The following is a 22,552-nucleotide window of genomic DNA, read 5'->3' on the forward strand; positions in this document are numbered from 1 at the left end:
AAACATTGGAAAGAAATTATTATACAGTAGAAGAGAGCCTAGGTGTAGAGTACAGGAAATAGGAACGAACTGCCTTGTTAACTATTCTATTCTCAAATGTATAAATGTAAATTAGAATCTCAGGTTTGGACTGGGGATGAAGAGAATTTAAATATATGACTTAAAAGTATTTATCAATATATTATGTGCATTTTGTACCAAAATACATTTCCAATTGTATAATAAAAGATTCACTGAACAGAAAAATTGGTTTACAGAAACTTTTCATATATTAAATTGTATAAAATATATATACCTTCATTATTATTTCATAAAGAATGTAATGATCAGTAAAGCTGTGAGCTATCAATTCAACAAAGAAACAACTTAGATCTGAAGGATTCACAGTATTTTCTTTACAACAGAAACTTCTTTTTTATATATATATATATTTTTTATTGATTTTTTACAGAGAGGAAGGGAGAGAGATAGAGAGTTAGAAACATCGATGAGAGAGAAACATTGATCAGCTGCCTCCTGCACATCTCCTACTGGGGATGTGCCCGCAACCCAGGTACATGCCCTTGACCGGAATTGAACCTGGGACCTTTCAGTCCGCAAGCCGACGCTCTATCCACTGAGCCAAACCGGTTTCGGCAAGAAACTAACTTCTTTTTGCATGTGAAAAAGTTTTTTACCAAATGGCAAATAACTAATCTTTTACAGAACTAATTCTGAAATTCTTATTTTTCTCCCTTGGGTTTACTTTAAAATTTTCATTTTGTCTGTGTTCACATATTGCAACATAATCAAATAATACATTTTCAAGTTTAGGTTCAGTAATAAATGAATACATAAAATTCCACGTTGGTTAAGTTAATACTAAACTAAGGCCATACCTACACAAGCTTTTGTATTACATTCTCTAGATGTTAATAATCGTATCATATTATGCTGGATTCTTTAGGTGATGGTATATCAGAGAGGGATAGAGAAAGCACAGAAAAAAATTCACACAAAGCTTGGACTTTTTAACAAGTAAATTGATGATTATTAGAGGATATCTGTAATGTAATTAAGCTTTGAAGATATTAATAACTGAATACCCCAAAATGAATGAACGACTTGCTGCAACAAAGAAAAACAATTAGCAAATTAATATAGTTTAATTTTCACTTCTATTTTAAGGCTTAGGTTGTTTTAAAGGTGCTAAAAAGTATCCTCACACCCCAATCTACTTAGAGGCCACTAGGAAATGAAAATATTTGCATTTCTCAGTTTCTTCTTATGCTTAATTTTTTTTTAAAAAAAATGTGTTTATTGATTTCAGAGAGGAAGGGAGAGGGAGAGATAGAAATATCAATGATGAGAATCACTGATCAGCTGTCTCCTGCATGCCCCCTACTGGGAATCGAGCCCACAGCCAGGGCATGTGCCTTGACTGGGAATTGAACCCGGGACCCTTCAGTCTGCAGGCCAACACTTTAGCCACTGACCCACACCAGCCAGGCGGTGAGCCACACCAGCCGGGGCTGCTTAAATTTTTAAGTTCCCTCAGCTATTAAGGTAATATGAACAACTGGCTTTTTTTGATTTCATAGAGGAAGGGAGAGGAAGAGAGAGCTAGAAACATCAACGATGAGAGATGTTTCATCACTGGGGAATGAGCCCTAAACCAAATCCAGGCATGTGCCCTAACCAGGAATTGAACCTTGACCTCCTCGTTCATAGGTCCACACGCAACCACTGAGCCACACCTGATGAGCAACTTGGTGTTCTTTTTTAAATGTTTTGCCTGTTCTGGGGGAAAAAAAATGTAAGCCTTCAGTATTGTTAGTTCAATAATAACATTTAAAAAATTCTCCCTAAAAAATCCAAGCAAGTGGCATTTTAAGAGTACCTCCAAAGCGGGGAGAAAAAAGGGCACTTCCAATTAGATGAACCTAGAACTAGGAAGTAGACCTGGGGAAGAAAAGCTAAACTCAGGTGAAATTTGCATACATTAACAGCCCAGGTGGGTTTTTGACAGGTAGCCTTTGGGAACTGATACTTAACTATTTACGTTTTATTAATGAACTATTATGTTGTTTTATTAATTTTATACCCTGGAGTGCTTGAATAGAAATAGCATAATTCCCACCAAACTCTTGCTCAAATGAAAACTTGAGATACCAATCTATAACCCAGAGCACTTTTAAGAGCTACCAAGTAGAACATAACATTCTTGGAAAAGAGTAAGGCTATGCTGTCAGTTTTCCTAAGGAGAAAAAGTAGCTGACAAGGCAATCCTCAAATTCCTATCTTTTATTCTAAGAGATGTAGTCTGGGGTCTTTTAAGTGAATAGGAATTTTTGTATTTTATTACTAACAGAATTCTTCATCACCTAACACCATCATAGTCAAAGGCCTGATATTACCACTGATGCATTTTATGCATGTTACACGCTATTTCTATAATATTTCAGGGGAAATGGTTTTATACAAACGGGTTCTATTACTATCCTAGTAATTGCAGTTCAGAAAACCCAGTCTAAGGGTTGGGGGGCAGGAGGTAGGGGGGTAAGAGATCAACTAAAGGACTTGTATGCATGCGTATAAGCATAACCAATGGACATAAGACATTGGGGGTAGGGGAGGCTAGGGGACTGTCTAGAGCGGGGGGATAAAATGGACACATATGTAATACCCTTTGTAATACTTTAAGCAATAAATTTTAAAAAAAGAAAAATGAAAAAAAAATAATAAAATAGTGATGATGATAATGATAAAAAAAAAAAGAAAAAAAAAAGAAAACCCAGTCTAACAGGCAGGTGGTTTCCTAGTCACATTTCACTCAGTTATTTTGTTTCTCAACAAGATAGGCTTCGATGCAGTTTACCGGAGAATAAGGAAAGCTTAATTGTTCACTGCTGTGTCTGCCACATCTAGAATAATGCTTGACACAGCCCAGGTGCATACAATTTGTTGAAGAAATCCTGATCCTTTTGCCGAGTAAAAAAACTCTTTGGGGACTCAGAATAGAAGGCCCCTAGAGTTTCGGTCAATGGTGAAGTGGTAAAGTGTTTCTTGTCTTGCCTCTATGCTCTGAAAAATAGATGAAAATAGTGGAGAGTTTAGAATAGCAGTTGGTGGAGATTGCAAATAGCTCAAAAGACAGTAGTATTTGGGGGTGGAGGGGAGAGGAGGAAGGTTAAGACGAAGGGATTAAGAAGTACAAATTGGTAGTTAGTCCTGCGGATAATCCTGCGAATATAAAGTACAGCATAGGTAGGTAATACAGTCAATAATATTGTGATAACTACGTATGGTGCCAGGTGAGTACTAGACTTAGTAGTAGGGGATCACTTCATATACAAAGGTCTAACCACGGTGCTGTACACCTGAAACTAATATAACATGGAATGTCAACTGTAATAGAAAAAATTTAAAAATACGCAAGACATTAGTATTTGTTACAAATCGTGTGTAGTGTGTCCTAAAGTCAGTTACAAAGTCTTTTGTGTTGACAAATTACATCTTTTTTTAACACGTGACCTCAAAAGGTGGTTTAAATGCCACTATCGTGATTGTATCAATAGTGCCTAGAACAATGCTCATAATATGTATTGAATAAATACCGGTTGAATTAACTGTGTACTATTAACATTCCTTTTTAACTCTAGAAGCAGTTGGGTCTTTACCCATCCTTAGAAAGCGATGGAGCAGAAACAGAAATCCCTTAAAAGGTCAGGACAAGTAACGGAGCTGAGCTCAGCTCGTGGGTAGTACCGGACGACAGGCTTAAAGCCTGGAAGGAAGGGAGGAAAGAGGACCCCAAATACGTGTAAGAGAAAAAAAAAACGAAACAAAATAAAGTATAAAACAAAACAAACAAGCGAAAGAGGAAAGTCGTTTCTAATAGCGGAGGCTGGCAGGAAGCCAGCGCAGTTACCGCAGGCCAACCCTTGTCATCAGGCGTCACCTCGCCGAGCTCGGGCGTCTGGACCACCCACGCCCCTGGCTCCGCGGACCCCACTTTTAGAAAGTTCTGACCGATACGGACACGTCCAAGTTCACCCGAGCTCCTTAGGGAAACCACAAGCACTACAACTCCATTCAAAGAACGCAGCCAATCGGAATACCCGCCCAGAGCAAACGACTCGGCGGAGCAGTGACAGCCCGGGAAGCAAAACTGCCCCGTCAGAGCCGCCCGACAGCCCGACGGTTGGCCTCCGGAACCTCAGGAGCCCTCAGCCAGGCAGGCCAACCTTCCTGCCCCGTCCCCGTCCCCGCCCTTCCAGGTCGGTCCCAGCCCCCGCACAGCCCGGGCGGCCGGACCACACCCGCTTCCCTCCGGTGGCCGCCGCCCCCGCCAGTGCGCGGCAGCGCTCTTCCTGGGGCGGGCGCGGGCGCGGGCTAGTGCGCATGCGCCCCGAGCGCCGGCGCCTCCCTGCCCGGATCTCGCGAAGTTACGCTCCTCGGGCCGCCGGTGACGGGTGGCCGGCCGGGGGCGGGAGGGCTTCGCGGCTAGAAAGGGAGGTCCGCTCGGCCGGGCGCGCCGCCCCAGTGCTCTGTGGGATACTGGAAGTCTCGAGCGTCGCCTCCCGGCTCCCAGCCCGCCTCCGGCCCGCACTCCCCGAGCCGTCACACACCCCCTGCCCTCGCTCTCTCCCCTCGCCGCCTCCCCCTTCCTCCTCCCGATAAGAAGACCCGGCGGCAGGAGAGGGGATGAAGATGGCGGACGCGAAGCAGAAGCGGAACGAGCAGCTGAAGCGCTGGATCGGCTCCGAGACGGACCTCGAGCCTCCCGTGGTGAAGCGCCAGAAGACCAAGGTGAAGTTCGACGATGGCGCCGTCTTCCTGGCTGCTTGTTCCAGCGGCGACACGGACGAGGTCCTCAAGCTGCTGCACCGCGGCGCCGACATCAATTACGCCAATGTGGACGGACTCACTGCCCTGCACCAGGTCTGTGCGCCCCGCCTCCCCTTCTCCGACCCCGCGGGCCCTCGCGCTCCCGCCGGGGCCGGGCCTCCCTCCTCCGCTCCGGGCCTCCCGAGGCCAGGGCCGGCTGCCCGCTGCGGACGGAGGGACGGAGGCAGGAAGGGAGGGAGGGAGCGAGGGAGGGAGAGGGCTGGCGGCGGGAGGGCGCCGGGCTGGAGGCCCCTTCAGCCGGGTCGGTGGTGGAGTTGGAGCCGGCCGATTTCCGGGGCAGAGGGGAAAGGGGACTGTGGTCGGCCGGGGGCCCCCGGGCCACATGTGGACGGACGTGTGCCTGGGCTTTGGGGTCGAGGCCGGGAGGGGTGGGTGTAGCGTGGCTGTGCCCGGGGCCCGAGGTCAGGGATCTGCTGGGGAGGACGGGAGATGCTCAGGGCGAGGACCCGCCAGGGGCATTCGGGACGCGGGGCAGTCGGACGTCGTTGGCTTTCCGGGGGCATCGGATGTGTTGTAGTTTGTAGGACTTGGTTACAGATGACGACGACGACGGTGATGATGGTGATGATGATGATGATAGTAATCAAGAGCCTAAGCCTAGAGCCCTGCGCGGACGATTTCCTGTTTTCTGCTTTATTCCTCTTGGTCGCTGGGGAGGGGAAAGCGGGGTGTAAGGAGCTGATGTGCACCGGCCGAAAGGGAGGGGCATGCCGACCGCCGCCGGACCCCAAAGTGTTGAAGGAGGAGTTGGCCGCAGTGTCAGAGATCCGCGAGCCCCCGGGCCCGGGGTGTGCGCTGGGGTTAGAAAGAGGGGCATAAACACGGGGCACTCTTTTCACAGCCAGTCACCAGGCCCTGATTTTTTTTTTTAATTTATTTTATTTATTTTTTTGTGGAGGTGGGAAGCTGGTCACAAACTTTTCTCAAAATGGATGCTTTGTGCATGTTAAAGTTTTATAGTAGCCTGATTGGGATCTCTCAATGTTAGCCAAATAAGGAGAAACTATTGGCAATCCGGAGATAATGTGCCTTTGCCTTTAACAGGCCAAAAGCAACACAAGCCCGTAGCGTTCTGCATAAAAAAAAAAAAAAAGAACAGTTTTTCAGTCACGGTAATAGGTGACAAAGACATACTAATTCTTAGTGGGCAACTCCGGAGTTCCTAGAAAACGACTTTACAGGGAAGCTTGCCCTTACATTGGAGAGACGTGTACAATGTCTCAGAGTTGCCTTGGTTATATGTGGACGATTGGAAATTTTATACTTGTCACAAAAACTTGTTCGGGAGGTTGAAAGTTAAGGCTTTATATTTTATGTGTATTACCTCGCTGCCTTTTTCAGAGAGGTGTGTGGTGGCATTTTTCCTTTTACTTCTTCCTGTTTAATGAATGACCATTGCTTTAAGTTTAATTGAATTCTAATATCAAAACTTGGCTTATAAGCCTGTGTTTACAAAGTTGACTGGATGAACTGAAATGACTGACAAACTACAGGACAAATCTGGAATTCAGAATGTGGCACCCCGTAAAAATATACCAAGATTTTAAAATCTTTCTCCATTTCATTAATTCAGAGTCTGTAATACATTATTTGGCTGAAGCTTATTTTAAGGCATAGCATAATTCTAAGTTCTAAAAACATGGTGTTGAGAGTGAAAATAAGTTTGGCATTAAGAATGAATCTTAATGGTAATTATATGAAATGAATCTTTTCACATTTCTTTCAAGTGTGATTTACACATTTTAATATGGAATTGATTCTGAAAGACAGTTATTGTATGCCTGAGGTCAGGATACAGTTGGATAATGGTTTACATCAATATGTTTCACTAAAATTGTCAAATAGAAATGTTAAGTTATTACTGTTGTGGAGGAATCAATTTGTGAAGGAAATTTTCTAATAATATTATTGGCTTAGGTAGGCAGAGAAAAACATGTAACAGGCTTCTTAAAGTTTTTTTTTTTTTTTTATCTCCTCTCAATTTGGGCATGGTGCAAGAATTATGAGACTTATCAGTGTCTTCCCTAATTGAATTCAGTGGTTAGTTTGGCATTATATAGGTTTAGTCTTTATTGGGTATTTTGTTTTAGCTGACAAGTGGTTAAGCAGAAGTTTCCAAGTTCATACATAATCATTTGCATAACATTTTTTTTGTTAATTTATCTGCACATTCCTTAAATCAGTGAAGCCAAGGTCTTTAATATATCAAGCATTAAGATGTTTATTACTTTTTCTTCACTCTCATTTTTCCTTTATTAACTCTTCTACCTTTCCCCCCCATTGTGATTTTGAGTGCAAGGAGTTTGGGGAATTCAGGATAACAGATTGCAGATAGTGAAAGGTGATAAATAAAACTCATCATTTAAGTAAAAGAATTACAAGAAAATGTTAAGTTTTTAAGGGATCTCTTGCTTGCCAATTGTTCTAAATACTTAAATTATAAAACCTAAAGTTGACTCACTGATTTATTTAATAGTCCTTGAATAGTTTTTTATTTAGCTTCTAGAAAGATCATAGAATACTTAAAATGTTTTTACTAGATTAATTATTGGTTAGTGTTTTGGAATATTCATTTACTTTTCTGATTCTGATCAAGTCTCCTAAATTTCACTGTTAGGAGAAAAGTTTTAGGGATATCACAACATGCAAATATACTTCTTAATATAATATTTTGCCTCCATTTTTTAATATAAGCAGATTATATTTGAAAGTTTCTTTAATTGTTTAAATGTGCTCTCATTAGAAGTTACAAAAGATAATCAGTTTTTGGCTATTCTTTTTGTATAGAAATATGCTATGCAGCCCTGGCCAGTGTGGCTTAGTTGGTTGGAGCTTCCTCCCCTGCAGCGTAAGGTCATGGGTTCAATCCCTGTCAGGCACATACATACCTGGGTTCCCCAGTCCATCCCCAGGAGTACGGGAGGCAACTGATCCATGTATCTCTCTAACACAGAAGTTTCTCTCTCTGTCTCTTTCTCTCCCTATCTCCCCGCTTCCTCCTCCTCTAAAATCAATTTAAAAAAGAAAGAAGTATGTCATGCCTGTAGGGAAAAAAAAAGCTGTGTTTCTTGTCAAATTTGCTATCTTGGTCTCTAGAATAGCCCACTCCCCCATAGCTAGAAAACTGTATGGAGCTAGTGATATAAACATATGATTTTCTAGAACTGAGGTCTAGAGTATATTTTCATTTCTACAGTGGGCGATAATCAGGTCTAATTTTATAGCTACCTGGTAGTTTTACACTTATGTAATTTATACTTCAGTTTACTTTATAAAGATTTTAGGAGAGAAATATTAGAGTTTTCAATAGAATGTTTTATTGCCAATTCTTACTAATATTGGTGTGCATAAAAGGCAGGACTGAGATTTCTTCCAATAGTTTTTAGTATAGCCTTTTGGTTTTTACCTTAAAATCTTATCTACTTCCTCTGTGCCAGCGGCTTCTAAGTCAGTTTCCATTTCTCATATTTCTTCAGTGCTCCAATCCCTCATTTCCATTTTTCTACTGATGATGAAGTATTAATTTTTTATTCAATACATTGTGAGTTTATATTTAAAAATATATCTTTAGGTGGTAATATAGTAAATAGAGGTCCATCCTTTTGCCATAGAATAGCGAGTACTGTACTTTATTTACATTTACCTTAGTGATTTCCTCAAAGGATCTTATTCAAATATGGGTTTTTATCATTGTAATTTAGTTTTATAATCCATTTTATCACTTCAACCTGAAATGAAACTTTTCTTTCTTCACCAAGTTTGCTCTTCTCATTGATGCCAGTTTCTGTTAATAATGTCATTAAATCACTATATGATTAAAAGAATGTGCCCTTTAAATTATTTTCTCTACATAAGATTCTTGTTAGGAAGCTTTAGACATCTAGATCAAGTTTTAAACATTTTAATTATTTTTTTCCTCATTTCCTTGTCGTCATATATCCAATCGGTCTTCTTCATACTTGCCTTTGCATCAGTGCTTTTCCTTTCCATTCTCACTATCAACCTAGTTTATGCCTTTATTATTTTTATTCCTAGAGTATAGTAATAGCTAATTGCTTTCCCCATATCTTATCTCCCTGGTCCAATCCAGCATTCATATTGCTATCTGACTGATCTTTTAACAATACCACTTTGTGTCACTCCTTAAATTCAGATTTAAATTCTTTAACTTATACCTGATATATTTCCATTGTGTTGTAATTTTTACTCTTTACTTTTTTATTTCCATGCCTGTGGTCATATTTTTCTTCTATTAGAATATCCTCCCTATCCTTTGCCAGTCAAAATCCTATTCATTCTTCAAGGTTCAACCCAATTGCCCGCCAGAAGGGATCTTACTTGAATAGTGTTTGTAAGTTTGTCTTTTCTGGATGATTGTAAGGACCCAGTCTCCACATTTTGTATTTCCAGAGGCTGGCATATAGTAGGTGCTCACTAAAAATTTATTGAATTGTATTTTTTGCCTCGTATTGTAGATACATAGCTTATTTGTATGTCATGAGGTAAATCTTTAAAATCTTCACATCCAGATTATTGTTCTTGCACTTAGTAGAACTTGTATTTTTATAAAGAAATGAATAACTTTGTGTAGATATTTTGTACAGATTTTTTTATTATCTTGAGATTTTTAACATTTCTTAATATAACCTTCCTATTAAAAAATCCTAAACCTGTTTAAATCTTGTTTAAATGATAGAGAAAAATTTCAGTTGAGTCATTAATTAATTTGCTACCTTCTTTTATAAGGATCTGAACTAGGTCCTATAGAGGAGTACCAAGTAGAAATAGATCCATGTTCTATGTGATTATTATTTTAAAATACTAAAGTTATACTTTTCAATACAGACTTGCAGATATGTTTAGTATTAAATACTTTTGCCCTTAAAAAACAAATTTTATCAACTTCTAAAGAAGCCATTTGAAGCTTCTTTGTAAAAATATGTGACTCCCGTCTTGTCAGTAAAAGGAGTACTTTTGTGCAGTCTTTTCTTAAGTGTTTAATCTTCTCAGCCAATCCGTTTTCACTGGACTGTAATCTGAAATGTAACTCTCTTTTTAAAAGTATTCTAATAGGGCTACTTAAAGTGTTTTCCAACCAGAAGGAAAAGAGACTGGAAACAGCTGATATTGAGTCTCTTGTTAGGCAATCGTGTAATTGGTACATATGAGACATCTATTTAAAACTGAATACAGAGTTTATAATTGTTCCCCGCCCCCTTTTTTTTTCTTTTTGGTGGGAGATAGTAAGATCTTAGAATAATAATCTATTGGATCACTCATAAATAATGTTAAAATATGTGATTAAAAGAATGTGCAGTTTAGATTATTTTCTCTAAATAATATTCTCGTTAGGAAGCTATAACACTTTAAGCTGATGACTCTTAAAAATTTTTATTGAAATCATCCTAAATTCATTTTTTAAAAACCCTATCTAAACAAACAAACAAAACCCCTAACCCCATATAGGCCCCTCACTTCCTGCAAATAAATGGACAACGCTAGCCATATATGGGTTGTGCTGGTAGGGCATCAGTGCCCACACTGTTGCTGTTATAATGCCTTCTCTGCAGTTACTGCCTTTGTGCTTCCTGACAGCAGTTTTGTGGTCTGATTTTGAAGTGTCACAACCAAGACCATCTTTCATGTGCTGCAGCTACAGTGTGATTGCAAGCTGTGACTGAGCATTTTCTAGTGTAGCCAAGTAGCAGCACTAGATGGAATAGAGAAACTTTTTCATTATCCATTTGTTACCATATTTTAGAAAACACTGTTCACATAAGAAAAGTATCTGTACTTAAAAAGAAATCTAGCTAGATGATTTTTAATATATAATTATTTTGGGAGGGGATATAAAGCAGTTTTGTTACTGCCGTAACCTGTTACTTATTGACACTTCCCAAAGTTGCTGTTTTCATTGCATTTCTGCCTGCAAAAAAATTGCCATTTTTACCCCACTTTTCTTTTGAAAGTTCAACAGTTATGTTGAAAAGATGGAGTATTGGGATTTTGATAAACATCTCTGAAAGATCGAAAATCTCTAACAGTCATTTTGTGTTATTTTAAGATGGGGTTAAATATGTAATAGCCATGATGTATCAGTCTTTCATTGAGAAGTGGAATTGGCTGGTGAACATTGCTGAGGATTTGTTATATGTGAAACACTATGGTAGGTACATTTGCAACCAATATCTCATTTAATTCTCAGAACATCCCTTTTCTCTTGATCAAAGTTACTAAGATAATAAATGGCAGAACTGGGTTCTAAAAGCCCAAACTTAACACTGTGTTTGATGTCTTCTTTTAAGTCTACAGAAGAAAGAAAATATTGTTAAATCTTCCAGTCATTATGGTTGATGATTAGTAGTTGGAGGTTTCCCCCATTAATCAGCAAAGAATGAAATGAAACACACAAGTATATATAATTTTTTCTTCATCTACTTTTTTATAGCTAGCCAACACTTACAAGAACTTTCTATGGTAATTGAAATACTATCAGAATCTATCCTAAATTTTGAGAACTGCCAATATTGTGTTTAACTAGCCGTTATATGCAGAAAAGAGATAAATTTTAGGTAAACCCATATACACTACCTGCTTTCGTTAGTATATCTTATCTCCTGGCAAAATAGTTAATTTCTTCAAGTAGGGGCTTTGATTCATTTTTTTTTAATTCCTTTAGTAATTGCATTTTTTAGCAGGTACAAAGTAAGTGTTGATTTAAAAAATTTGAACACAAAGTAGACTAATCTCGTGAAGAACTGAATTCATAGAAAACAAAATGATGACAGTTTGTGTTGATCAATATAAGAGCTAACAAACATTAAAAATGTTCTAATAAAAAATTGGATACCAAAAACTTAATTTTGTAACACTTATATAAATTTGGCAGGATTTTAGATTTATTTTTGAAATGGAATATATTCCTGATTACCAGTACAAGTAGAATTTTGCTCAGTTTATGTAACATTTTAAAAATTAATTTCTTTAAACAAATCATTGGGTATTTGTTTAGAAAAGGGATCCCTAGTATACTGGCATTAGAAACTAATTTATGTTTTCTAACAATTTTAATCACACCTTTTTTTCTAAATAACATTTTCACTATGGATCCCTGCATGCCAGTATTTTCTTGACCTTATTAGTATTTTGGTGGTTTATCTTTTCAGTGTTGTGCTGGGTAACCATAAAAAGACAAATTTGAGCTCTGTGCTACTATCCTAAGTGTGCTTGCTCGACTTGAATGTTCTTTCATGGGTGGAGACATTCCACATTGTCATGTGTCATATAGGCATTTCTGAAATGACATTCGGTAGAAACCATGGAAAGAAATTAAGACATTCCTCAGCTGTCATCTTTTTAGTAATCTATTTAAATGCATTATGTGCATTGAGTGAGAGATTCTGCAGGGAGAGCTTCACTGAATAAAAAGCATTACTTTAACTTGATTATTAACTCATATTTGAGGTGAAATTACTTTTTTGTTTGTTTGTTTAACATGTTCTTTAACAAAAAATCATATGGCTGTAGAAAGTTCATTTTCTTGAATACCTGAAAAGGGCAAAGGAGAAATTTTATGAGATGTGAACTGATATGCCCTCTTAGAAATTAAGTATGTGGGAAAGTGTATTTTCCTGGATTAACTGTTAAAACATACACACACACACCCCAATTATCTTTACTTTGCATTAAACATACTGAAGTATATATTTTATTTGCCTTCAAAATTATTTTAGATGGCTATAAACTTATTTCAGTATTTATACTTTTGCCTTTAACATTTCTGGAAGTCTTCTATTAGAGCTTTAGCTCCAGAACATTCTTTTGAATATTTTCAGTGTTGAGGGTTTGTGTGTGTGTGTGTGTGTGTGTGTTTTAATTTTGAAAATGGTAGTCATTTGGAGACAAGTATGGCGGATAGGTAGATCATGGGTAATCATAGTTTAATAAAGGCTATCTGATTAGGTGATATTATCTAAAAAGCTTATTCTTTTTTTTTTAATATTTTTTATTGATTAAGATATTACATATGTGTACCCTCTACCCCCCCTCTCCCCGCTCACCCCCTCACCCCCCCGTTGTCCGTGTCCATTGGTTAGGCCTATATGCTTGCATATAAGTCCTTTGGTTGATCTTTCCCCCTTGCCCCCACCCTCCCCTACCTTCCCTCCAAGGCCCGACAGTCCAATCAATGCCTCTCCGTTAAAAAGCTTATTCTTAATTGGAGCATGATCATAAAAAAGCCATCTTAGATTTTAGTCAACTCTTTATTTGGGCTTGAGTTTGCTTCAGAGTTTCTTCATGTTAACCAAGTGTTTTCTAGATTTTACATGAAACAACTCAAGATTATAGCTTGTGATTTGAACATGATCTTTTTTTGTGGATGTTGTATTTCCCACAAAAGAATTTAATGCTGCTTTTGTCAGATCATAAGACTGTATTTTATTAAGAGCTATTGTTTTCCCTAATTTGTACAGTTTTTCTTAAAAAGATTAAAACATGACTTTTTCAGCAATTTCTATATCCTTTCCAAGTACATGGAATAATCTGCATAAACACTTTGCCTCATATTCAAGGTTTTTTTCTTTCAAAATAGCTATTACTTTTTAACTCTTCCAACCATAATTTTTTTACAGTAAAATGCCTTTAATTTTCTGATCTTCTCAGTGTTTTTATTTATCTTATTAGAGGCCCAGTGCATGAAATTCATGCACTGGTGGGGGGGGGGGGGGAGAGGTGTTCCCTAAGCCCGGCCACCCAGCCTGGGCTCTGTCATTGATCCCCACCCACAGGGAGGCCCTCCCCACCCTGCTGAGGCTCTGGGATCAATTGCAGAGCAGAGGGAGGCCCTTCTCACCTGGCCTGGGCTCTGCCATTGATCCCCACCCACAGGGAGGCCCTTCCCATCCAGCCTGGGCTCTGCCATTCATCACCACCCACAGGGAGGCCCTGCCCACCCTGTGGAGGCTCTATGATGGAGGCCCTGCCCATCCGGCTGGGGTTCTGCAATGGGCCCTCCCAGCCGTGGCGGCTTGCCTTGGCACTTGCAGCCACGGCTTTGTCTGTAAGAACGTTCGGAAGATGTCCAGTCTATCCTGTCTAATTAGCATTTTACCCTTTTATTAGTATAGATGTTGTACATGAAAGTGCCTTATGTATTTCTTAAGCCTTTGATGCCTTCTACCTTTTTGTCTTTCCCATCTTCATTTTATTTTCAAACATGACATTTTCAAATTTGTTTAATGTTCTATATGAATTTTAGCTAAAAAATATTAAGAAAAATATTTAAAGCATCAAAGAGAAATATAAAAAAAGAAACTAAATGCTATCCAAATTTTCAGACCTGGAGGTAACCCCATTTAAAACTTTGGTAAATTCATTTTATCCATCTCTATCTAACATAATTTTCTATAATTATACTTAATTTTCTGGTTTATAACCTGCTTTTTATATTACACATTTAAGAAATATTTCTCTGTTAATGAATATTGATTTCACTCTGTGTATATGTGTGTGAGTATACATGTACATCCCAAAGTTGTCTGATGATGAATATTTAGTATATTTCCAATTTCTTTTTACTGGTGGATATTATACTATACGTACATCAGTGATTTTCAGCCGATATGCCACAAGAATTTTAAAAACATGCATTACCTGACTATTTAGTCAGGAGCAAATAAAAAAAAAAAAATGACAGCAGCCAACACAACAGTAGCCGTCCAGTGTGAATAAATCAAAATTATACCTACTTTTTTTTGTCAGATTGATAAAAAATACATTTTCTGGCGTGCTGTAGAATTTCAGTAGTTTATGTGTGCCATAAGATGAAAAAACTTGAAAATTACTGATGTACATCTTTGCTCACTCATGACACTATTGCAAGGATTACTTTTTAGAAATTTGACATGTTTTGCTCAAAATAACATGCAGCTTTAATGTTTCTTTATGCAAAATACATTTTCAGTAAAGTTTCTAGTATATCTATCTAGTGTAGAAGACTAACCTTGAAAATAGTCCTGCTGACACATATCTGTTACATTCATAATGTGATGTTATCTTTCTTCTCTAAGTCACCCATAGGAAAATCTGTTTTACTTTGTTAGTGAATATCCTATATAATAAAAGGCTAATATGCAAATTGTCCCCAAGAGCGGGAGTTCGACTGACAGGGAGTTAGACATGCGCTGACCACCAGGGGGCGGTGCGGAACATGGCAGACATTGGCAACGCAGCACTGGCAGTGGGCAGCAGTGGGCGCACTGCCAGCCCCAATGGGCCCTGACAAGAGTGAGACCGTGGCAGGATGGTGGAGCAGGTGAGCAGGCGGCGTCAGGCCAAGGCAGGTGCAAAGGAAGGCCTCAGCTGGCAGCAGCTAGGGATCCTACCTGTGCACAAATTTTGTGCACTGGGCCTCTAGTATATTAATAAAATTTGGGTTGTATAAGTTTTGAATATATTAAACAGTTTATTTGCATATTACAGATATATGGTGCTGTTATTTATTTAAATTAGTTATTAACTCATTCATGCAACAAATAAATAAATCATTATTTACGGAAAGCCTGGCACTATACTAATCTCTAAAAGCACCAGTCCCTGCCTACATGTTATACAATGTAGTGGAAATGGCAGTGTGAACAAATAATTACAATTTTAGTAAATGTTAGAATATGGTGAGATGAAATTTTTTATTAGGAGGATTTAACCTAGAATGTCAGGAAAGTCATTCCTGAGAAAGTTATGTTTAAGTTATAGGTAATTTAACAAACTAAGCCTGCTCCCTCCTTGTTTGTCTTCTGAATGCCTCTTTTTAAAATCTATTTCAAGGTTGTTAAATGTGTATTTTTCCTTTTCTATATCATTCATTCTTATAGTTTCAACTGTTCTCTTTTTATATAATCTACATCTTATTTTTGACATCATAATTCATTCTTTTAATAAACTAAAATTGCAGGGTCATCTTCTATTTTTTCCTTTACTTCCTACATATAGTCAGTAACTCCTATTACATGCACAGCTGCAAAAGAAATACTCCCAAATTCATACTAGTTTTTAGATATTCATTTTTTAAATTGAATGTATTGGGGTGACATTGTTTAATAACATTATATAGGTTTCTGGTGTACAATTCTGTAATATATCATCTGGATATTGTATTGTGTGGTCACCACCCCAAGATACTCATTTAATAGAATTAAAGGCCTGCTATGTGCCATACACTATTAAGTGCTGGGGGATATGTTTTAAAGCAAAACAGATAACAACACTACCTCCATGGAGTTTACAGTAAAATGAAAATACTTAGCTATCAGGGTAGTGCACATCAGAACCATAATGAGTTACCACTCTGCAACCACTAGAATGGCTGTAATAAAAACAACAAATAATACCAATTATTGACTAGGGTATGGGGAAATTAAATCTTCCTACAATGCTAGTAGTAATTAATGTAAAATGGTGCATCCACTTTCTAAATAAGTCTGACAGTTCCTCAAAAGGTTAATAGCCCAGCAATTCTACTCCTAGGTGAGTAGAAAATACATCTAGGAGAATTGAAAACATGTCTACACGAAAACATGTACATTAATGTTTATAGAAGCATTGTTCATATTAGGCAGAAAGTACAAACAATGCAATTTGTCTATCAGCTGATGAATGGATGAATAAAATGTAGTGTATATATTCTTACTGGAATCAGTGTAATATTATTGGGCAATAAAAAGAAACAAAGTACTGCCCTGGCAGGATGGCTCAATTGGTTGGAGCGTCATCTTGTACACCAGGGATCCTCAAACTTTTTAAACAGGGGGCCAGTTCACTGTCCCTCAGACCATTGGAGGGCCAGACTATAGTTTTAAAAAAAACTATGAACAAATTCCTATGCACACTGCACATATCTTATTTTGAAGTAAAAAAACAAAACGGGAACAAATACAATATTTAAAATGAAGAACAAGTAAAGTTAAATCAACAAACTTACCAGTAGTTCAATGGGAACTATGGGCCTGCTTTTGGCTAATGAGATGGTCAATGTCCGGTTCCATATTTGTCACTGCTAGTCGTAACAAGTGATGCAAGTGTGCATCAGTTAGTCTAGATCTGGTTGGAGATTTCAGATGTTTCATTCTGGAAAAAGGCTCTCCTAACTTCAAAAAAAAAGGCTCTCCTAACTTAAAAAAAGAAAAAAAAGCCCTACTAACTGCAAAATAAAAAAACAATAGACCTCCTAACTTAAAAAAAAAAAATCCTAACTTGTTCTTACCTCGGTCCTCAGGCAGCAGCAGGCTCTGCACAGGCAAGCTCGTGACTCGTCCGATCACACCCAAGACTGAGAGGAGGAGTTGAGAGACAGTAGGAGGGGAGTCAGAGAGTGCGGGCGCACATTCCACACATGCGCACTGCTGCCTGGGATGAGTCGGCTGCTAAGCAACAGGCAGCGGTGGCAAAAACACCTGGCGGGCAGGATAAATGTTTTCGGAAGGCCGCGTGTGGCCCGCGGGCCATAGTTTGAGGACCCCTGCTGTACACCAAAAGGTTGGGGTTCAATTCCCAGTCAGGGCACATACCTAGGTTGCGGATTAGATCCCCAGCTGGTTGTGTATGGGAAGCATCCGATAAATGGTCTCTCTCTCTCTCTCTCTCCCCCCCCCCCCCTGCTCCTCCTCCACTCTTCCTCCCTCCCTCTCCCTCCTTCTTCCCCCTCTAAAATCAATGAGCATATCCTACGGTGAGGACTAAAAAGAAAGAAAGGAGGAGAGAGAGGAGAGAGAGGAGAGAGAGAGAGAGAGAGAGAGAGAGAGAGAGAGAGAGAGGAGAGAGAAAGAGAGAAGGGAAGAGAAAAAGAGAAACAGAGTACGAACACTTGATACACCATAGATGAATCTTGAGGACATGCTAACTGAAGGAGACCAGTCACAAAAGACCACATATTGTATGATTCCAATTTATATGAAATGTTCAGAATAGCCAGTTCTATAGAGACAGAAGATAGATTAATGGTTGCCAAAGGGTGAAGGTGTTGAGGGGAAGTGGGACGTGACTGCTAATAAGTTTAACATTCCATTTTAGGGTGATAAAAATGTTCTGAAATTGATTGTAATGATTTTTTTAATTTTTATTGCTTAAAGTATTACAAAGAGTATTACATATGTCTCCTTTTTTCCCCCCCTTGACAATCCCCCGGCCTCCCCTACCCCCCAGTGTCTTATGCCCATTGGTTATGCTTCTATGCATGCATACAAGTCCGGTTGATCTCTTACCCCCCGCCCCTCCCGCCTCCCAACCCTTCCCAGCCTTCCGGCTGTAATTTGACAGTCTGTTCAAGGCTGCTCTGCCTCTGTATCTATTTTTGTTCATCAGTTTATAATGGTCTTTATTATCCATAAATGAGTGAGATCATGTGGTATTTTTCTTACATTGACTGGCTTATTTCACTTAGCATAATGCTCTCCAGTTCCATCCATGCTGTTGCAAATGGTATGAATTCCTTCCTTTTTACAGCAGCTTAGTATTCCATTGTGTAGATGTACCACAGTTTTCTAATCCATTCATCTGCTGATGGGCACTTAGGCTGTTTCCAGGTCTTCGCTGTGGTGATTGTAATAATTTTGTAGTGATTCTACATCTCTATGCTAAAACTCTGTATACTTGAACTTAGTTATTGTATGATGTGTGAATTATATGTCAATAAGCTGTTATATTTTTTTAGAGAATGAAATTACTTATGTTTTGACCAGTGTTCACCACTAAAAATTGAGGCACTGTCAAAGGCTGTAATTATATTCTGCCCATCCCCCAACCCCAGTATATGCTTGGTATTCTTCATTGTAGTATGATGACAAAGAAGACATTATTCCTGCCCTAACACAGCTTGCAGTGCACTAGGGAATATAGATGGATACATTTATGTCAGTTATGTGTAATGTTATTTAATGGTAGTAGTAGAGTTGGAAAATAGTAGGTGAACTCAAGACACATTTACGAAATAAAATTGGTAGGAATTGTAAATGGATTGGCCTAAGGGACTAAGAGTCAAAGGTGTGCGTACACTTGATTTCAGGTTTGGAGAACTAGGTGAATGTGGATTACTTTTCACAGCATGTATTCATTTAATAAATACTTTGTGTGCTTACTCTATAGGTGAGGAGCAGAGTATATTTAAATGATATTGGGGATACAGTCGGTAAACAAGAAATGACAAGTGTGAAATGTATGCTAAAAGGATAGATAGAAGATGTTGAGCTAGCATGGAGAAGGGTGGCCTAACTATAAACAAGGTATTAAAACCTTGTTTGGAGGTTTGTTTTATTTGTTTGTTTTATCTTGTCTTGGACTTAGCCTGTTTTCTTGGTCTTTTTTGTTATCTGGGAGTGTGAATACCAAATGCAAAACAATTTATGAGGCTACAGGAAAACCACAGGATAAAAGATGGTTAGATTGTTTTAGAGTTTGGTGAAATGAAAATTCTTGCAAAATTGTGTGTTTGTTTTTCTACACCTTTCAGTTTAGAAAAATTAAGAACTCCTAAGTACAGCCAAATTTACTTTTATGATATTGTGGGGGAAAGCTGAGTATATGTTTTTTTAGAGGTATGGAAGGATTAGAGCATAGACCTGATGTAGAGGAATAAAGGAGTGGTAATAATAACAATCTAAATAATTTTTATTGCCTGAAATAATGCACTGTGAAAACAAGGTCATAAGTTAGAATAAGAGGTGAGAATACATTTTTGCTAAGAATTGAACGGATAAAGAATTTATTCAACAATCTAACTTCTCTTGGTTTCTAAACACCATTAACAAATGGTGTTTTCAGGGAAAATAAAATACTATAATTAAGAAACTTCTACCTTGATATATATTTTTACTTTTGCCTAATATATTTTAGTATTATTTTGTTTAAATATTACTAGAATTGCTTTGAGTTTTTGTAACTGTATTGAAAATTTAAAACTATTTAAAGTTGTACAAGTAATGAGAAAAGGAGCAGTAAAGTTGTGTGGGTCATTTTGACTTTGAGCAAGCATAATTAGACTTGTTTCAGCTTATGAAACAATAAATGCTTATTATATATTAAACTTTAACTCAAAATTAACATGGTACCTTTTCCCCTTTTCAACCTCCCCTGACATTTATAGTCATTCTTGAGGAGGAGGTGGGGGTAAGTTGTTTGCTTGTTTTATGTGTGAAATGAACTGATCATATACTGATAGTATATAAATTGTTCTTCTTCAAAAACCACTTAACTGTCAGAAAGTTAGTTGCAAGACAAGATGTATGGTATGATTCCATTTGGAGGCAAAAATTGTTTATGTAGGGGAAAAAATAATCTGGGGAAATTACCCCAACTATTAAGTGTTTATCTCTGGGAGGGAAATATAGCAAATTTTGAATTATGCCATCTTTGAATCTCTTACAGTAGGAAAAAAAGATGTATATGAATCTGAAATGGAGAATAATGCCTAATTGGCTACTTCCATTAATGTATTAAATGTAGATACAGTAACATAATTAATGAATTTTAGTCTTTGGCTACTCAAGGAAGCTAGTATTGATGGTTAAGTATTTCTGTATTATGACTGCCTTTTCTCTCGACCTTTTATATCATAAGGAAAGACTAATTGGCAATGTGTGGAGAAACTAGATTTCTCATACACTGCTAGTATAAGAAACATGCGAAATTTGAAATGTATTCAAGTATATAAAAATCTGTTACTGAGTTGGACATACATAATACCAAAGAAAACATTTACTCTGGATTAATGTACATTTTAAAGCCAAAATTTCACAAGAATCTGCTGAGGCTCCTTGTTAAACTGATTAACTATATAAAAGTTAGAATTTATATTTATAGATGGTAGATATTCTCTTATACTGATTAGTTGGTGATTGAACTGTCCCTTTTCATGAATTTAACAAATGATTGTTGGGTGCCTTGTATGTGCCAGGCTTCTTGCTAGGAGGTAGGGAATACAGAGATTAGCAAAAGAAGACAAGACTGCTCTTATTAATTAAACAATTAATGTGAGTTGTGTTAAGTATTTTGAAGGAAAATTGTAAAATACTCCATAGCATGGGGCAAAAATAGGTTTACAGTTGTGAATATGCAAAACACAGTTTATTCTTGTACTACAGGCCCAATGCACGATATTCATGCACTGGGCAGGGAGGTCCCTCAGCCCAGCCTGCACCCTCTTGCAGCCTGAGAGCCCTTGCTCCTTACTGCCTGCCTGCTCGCTGCTCCTTACTGCTTGGCTCGCTGCTTCTTAGTGCTGCCGCGGAGGCGGGAGAGGCTCCCGCCACCGCTGCTGTGCTCGCCAGCTGTGAGCCTGGCTTCTGGCTGAGCGGCGTTCCCCCTGTGGGAGCGCACTGACCACCAGGGGGCAGCTCCTGCGTTGAGTGTCTGCCCCCAGGGGGTCATTGCGCATCATAGCGACCGGTCGTTCTGGTCGTTCCACCATTATGTTTGCTTAGGCTTTTCTTATATAGACTAGAGGCCCAGTGCACAAAATTTGTTCATTGGGGGGGTCCCTCAGCCCAGCCTGTGCCCTCAGGGGATGTCCAACTGCTGGTTTGGGCCCGATCCTGACAGTTGGACATCCCTCTCACAATCCGGGATGCTGCATGCACCAGTGACCATACTTTTCATACAGGTAAAAGGCATCTTGCTGTTATATGGGCAGCTACATTTTTTTGCCCTGATTATAAAAAGTAGTATATAACATGATTCTTCTGAGGCAGTAGTACCATTTTTCCCATCTTATGGGTGGAAAAACGAAGCAGAAAGAAGTTAAGTAATTGGCTTTGTTACTCAGTTATAAGTGTTAGAACCAGGGCTGACTACAAAATGTGCAAGCCAGAGTCCATGCATGTCATCACTGCATCATCCTGATTTTTTCAGTATTAAAGTAGCCTTGCCAGGTTTTAATTTTTAATCTAAGAGACTGTTCCTAATATATAGGGTAGGGTCCCTAGGCCTGACTGGTGATCTGGGCCAATCTGTGGGGTGATAGGGGGACCCCCGCTGGCACCTGCCTTGGCTAGCAGCCTGTCACCTCCCGCTGGCCTGCCCTGCTCCCCCGGGGTAGTTCCTACATTGAACGTCTGCCCGTGATGGTCAGTGTGCATCATAGAGGCTGGTCGTTCTGCAGTTCGGTCGATTTACATATTAGGGTTTTATTATATAGGGTAACATTAATTATTTGTATCATTTTCCATATAAACGTCTGTAAACCTACTTTTCTCCTACCCTGTATATGTCAAATGTATTTCAATAAATAAATAATACAATATTATGAGGGAGCAAAAGGTTTTGAGACTTTGAATGGGATATCTCTGGAAATGATGCTTGAACTGAGAAATGAAAGACGAATAAGTGTAACTTGGTAAAGAGTTGGTAGAAAGTGGAGAGGTAGATTCTTGGTGGTAGAAAGTGGAGAAATAGTTTCTGGCTGGCCAAAGGAAATAATATATAAAAGCCCTTCATAGGAAGGAGGAAGAGGGGGCAAGGTGAATGGAGCTCAGTGGGTGAGGAGAAGAATGATGTGTCAAGAGATTTGGAGAAGTTAGGTAGGCGGCAGATCTAGTGGGACCCAGGAAGCCCTTTAAATCCATTTCTTACAAAAAGAGCTTTAGAAAGGCATCTGAGACTTGTAATTGCCTTA

At 38.7% G+C, this 22,552-nt stretch overlaps 1 protein-coding gene across 2 annotated transcripts in view; it reads left to right on the forward strand.

Annotated features, from left to right (window-relative positions):
- Window positions 1-4,334: 4,334 nt before the first annotated feature.
- PPP1R12A (protein phosphatase 1 regulatory subunit 12A) overlaps window positions 4,335-22,552 on the forward strand; it is a 163,363-nt gene continuing 145,145 nt past the window's right edge. For both annotated transcript variants that reach the window (XM_081083374.1, XM_081083375.1), the window contains exon 1: window positions 4,335-4,923. In XM_081083374.1, coding sequence (XP_080939500.1) covers window positions 4,687-4,923 — 237 coding nt within the window. In that variant the 5' untranslated portion in view covers window positions 4,335-4,686. The remainder of the gene's footprint in view (window positions 4,924-22,552) is intronic.

The sequence above is a fragment of the Myotis nattereri genome, assembly GCF_964212035.1.
Source record: "Myotis nattereri genome assembly, chromosome: 2".
In the NCBI taxonomy this organism is placed as follows: domain Eukaryota; kingdom Metazoa; phylum Chordata; class Mammalia; order Chiroptera; family Vespertilionidae; genus Myotis; species Myotis nattereri.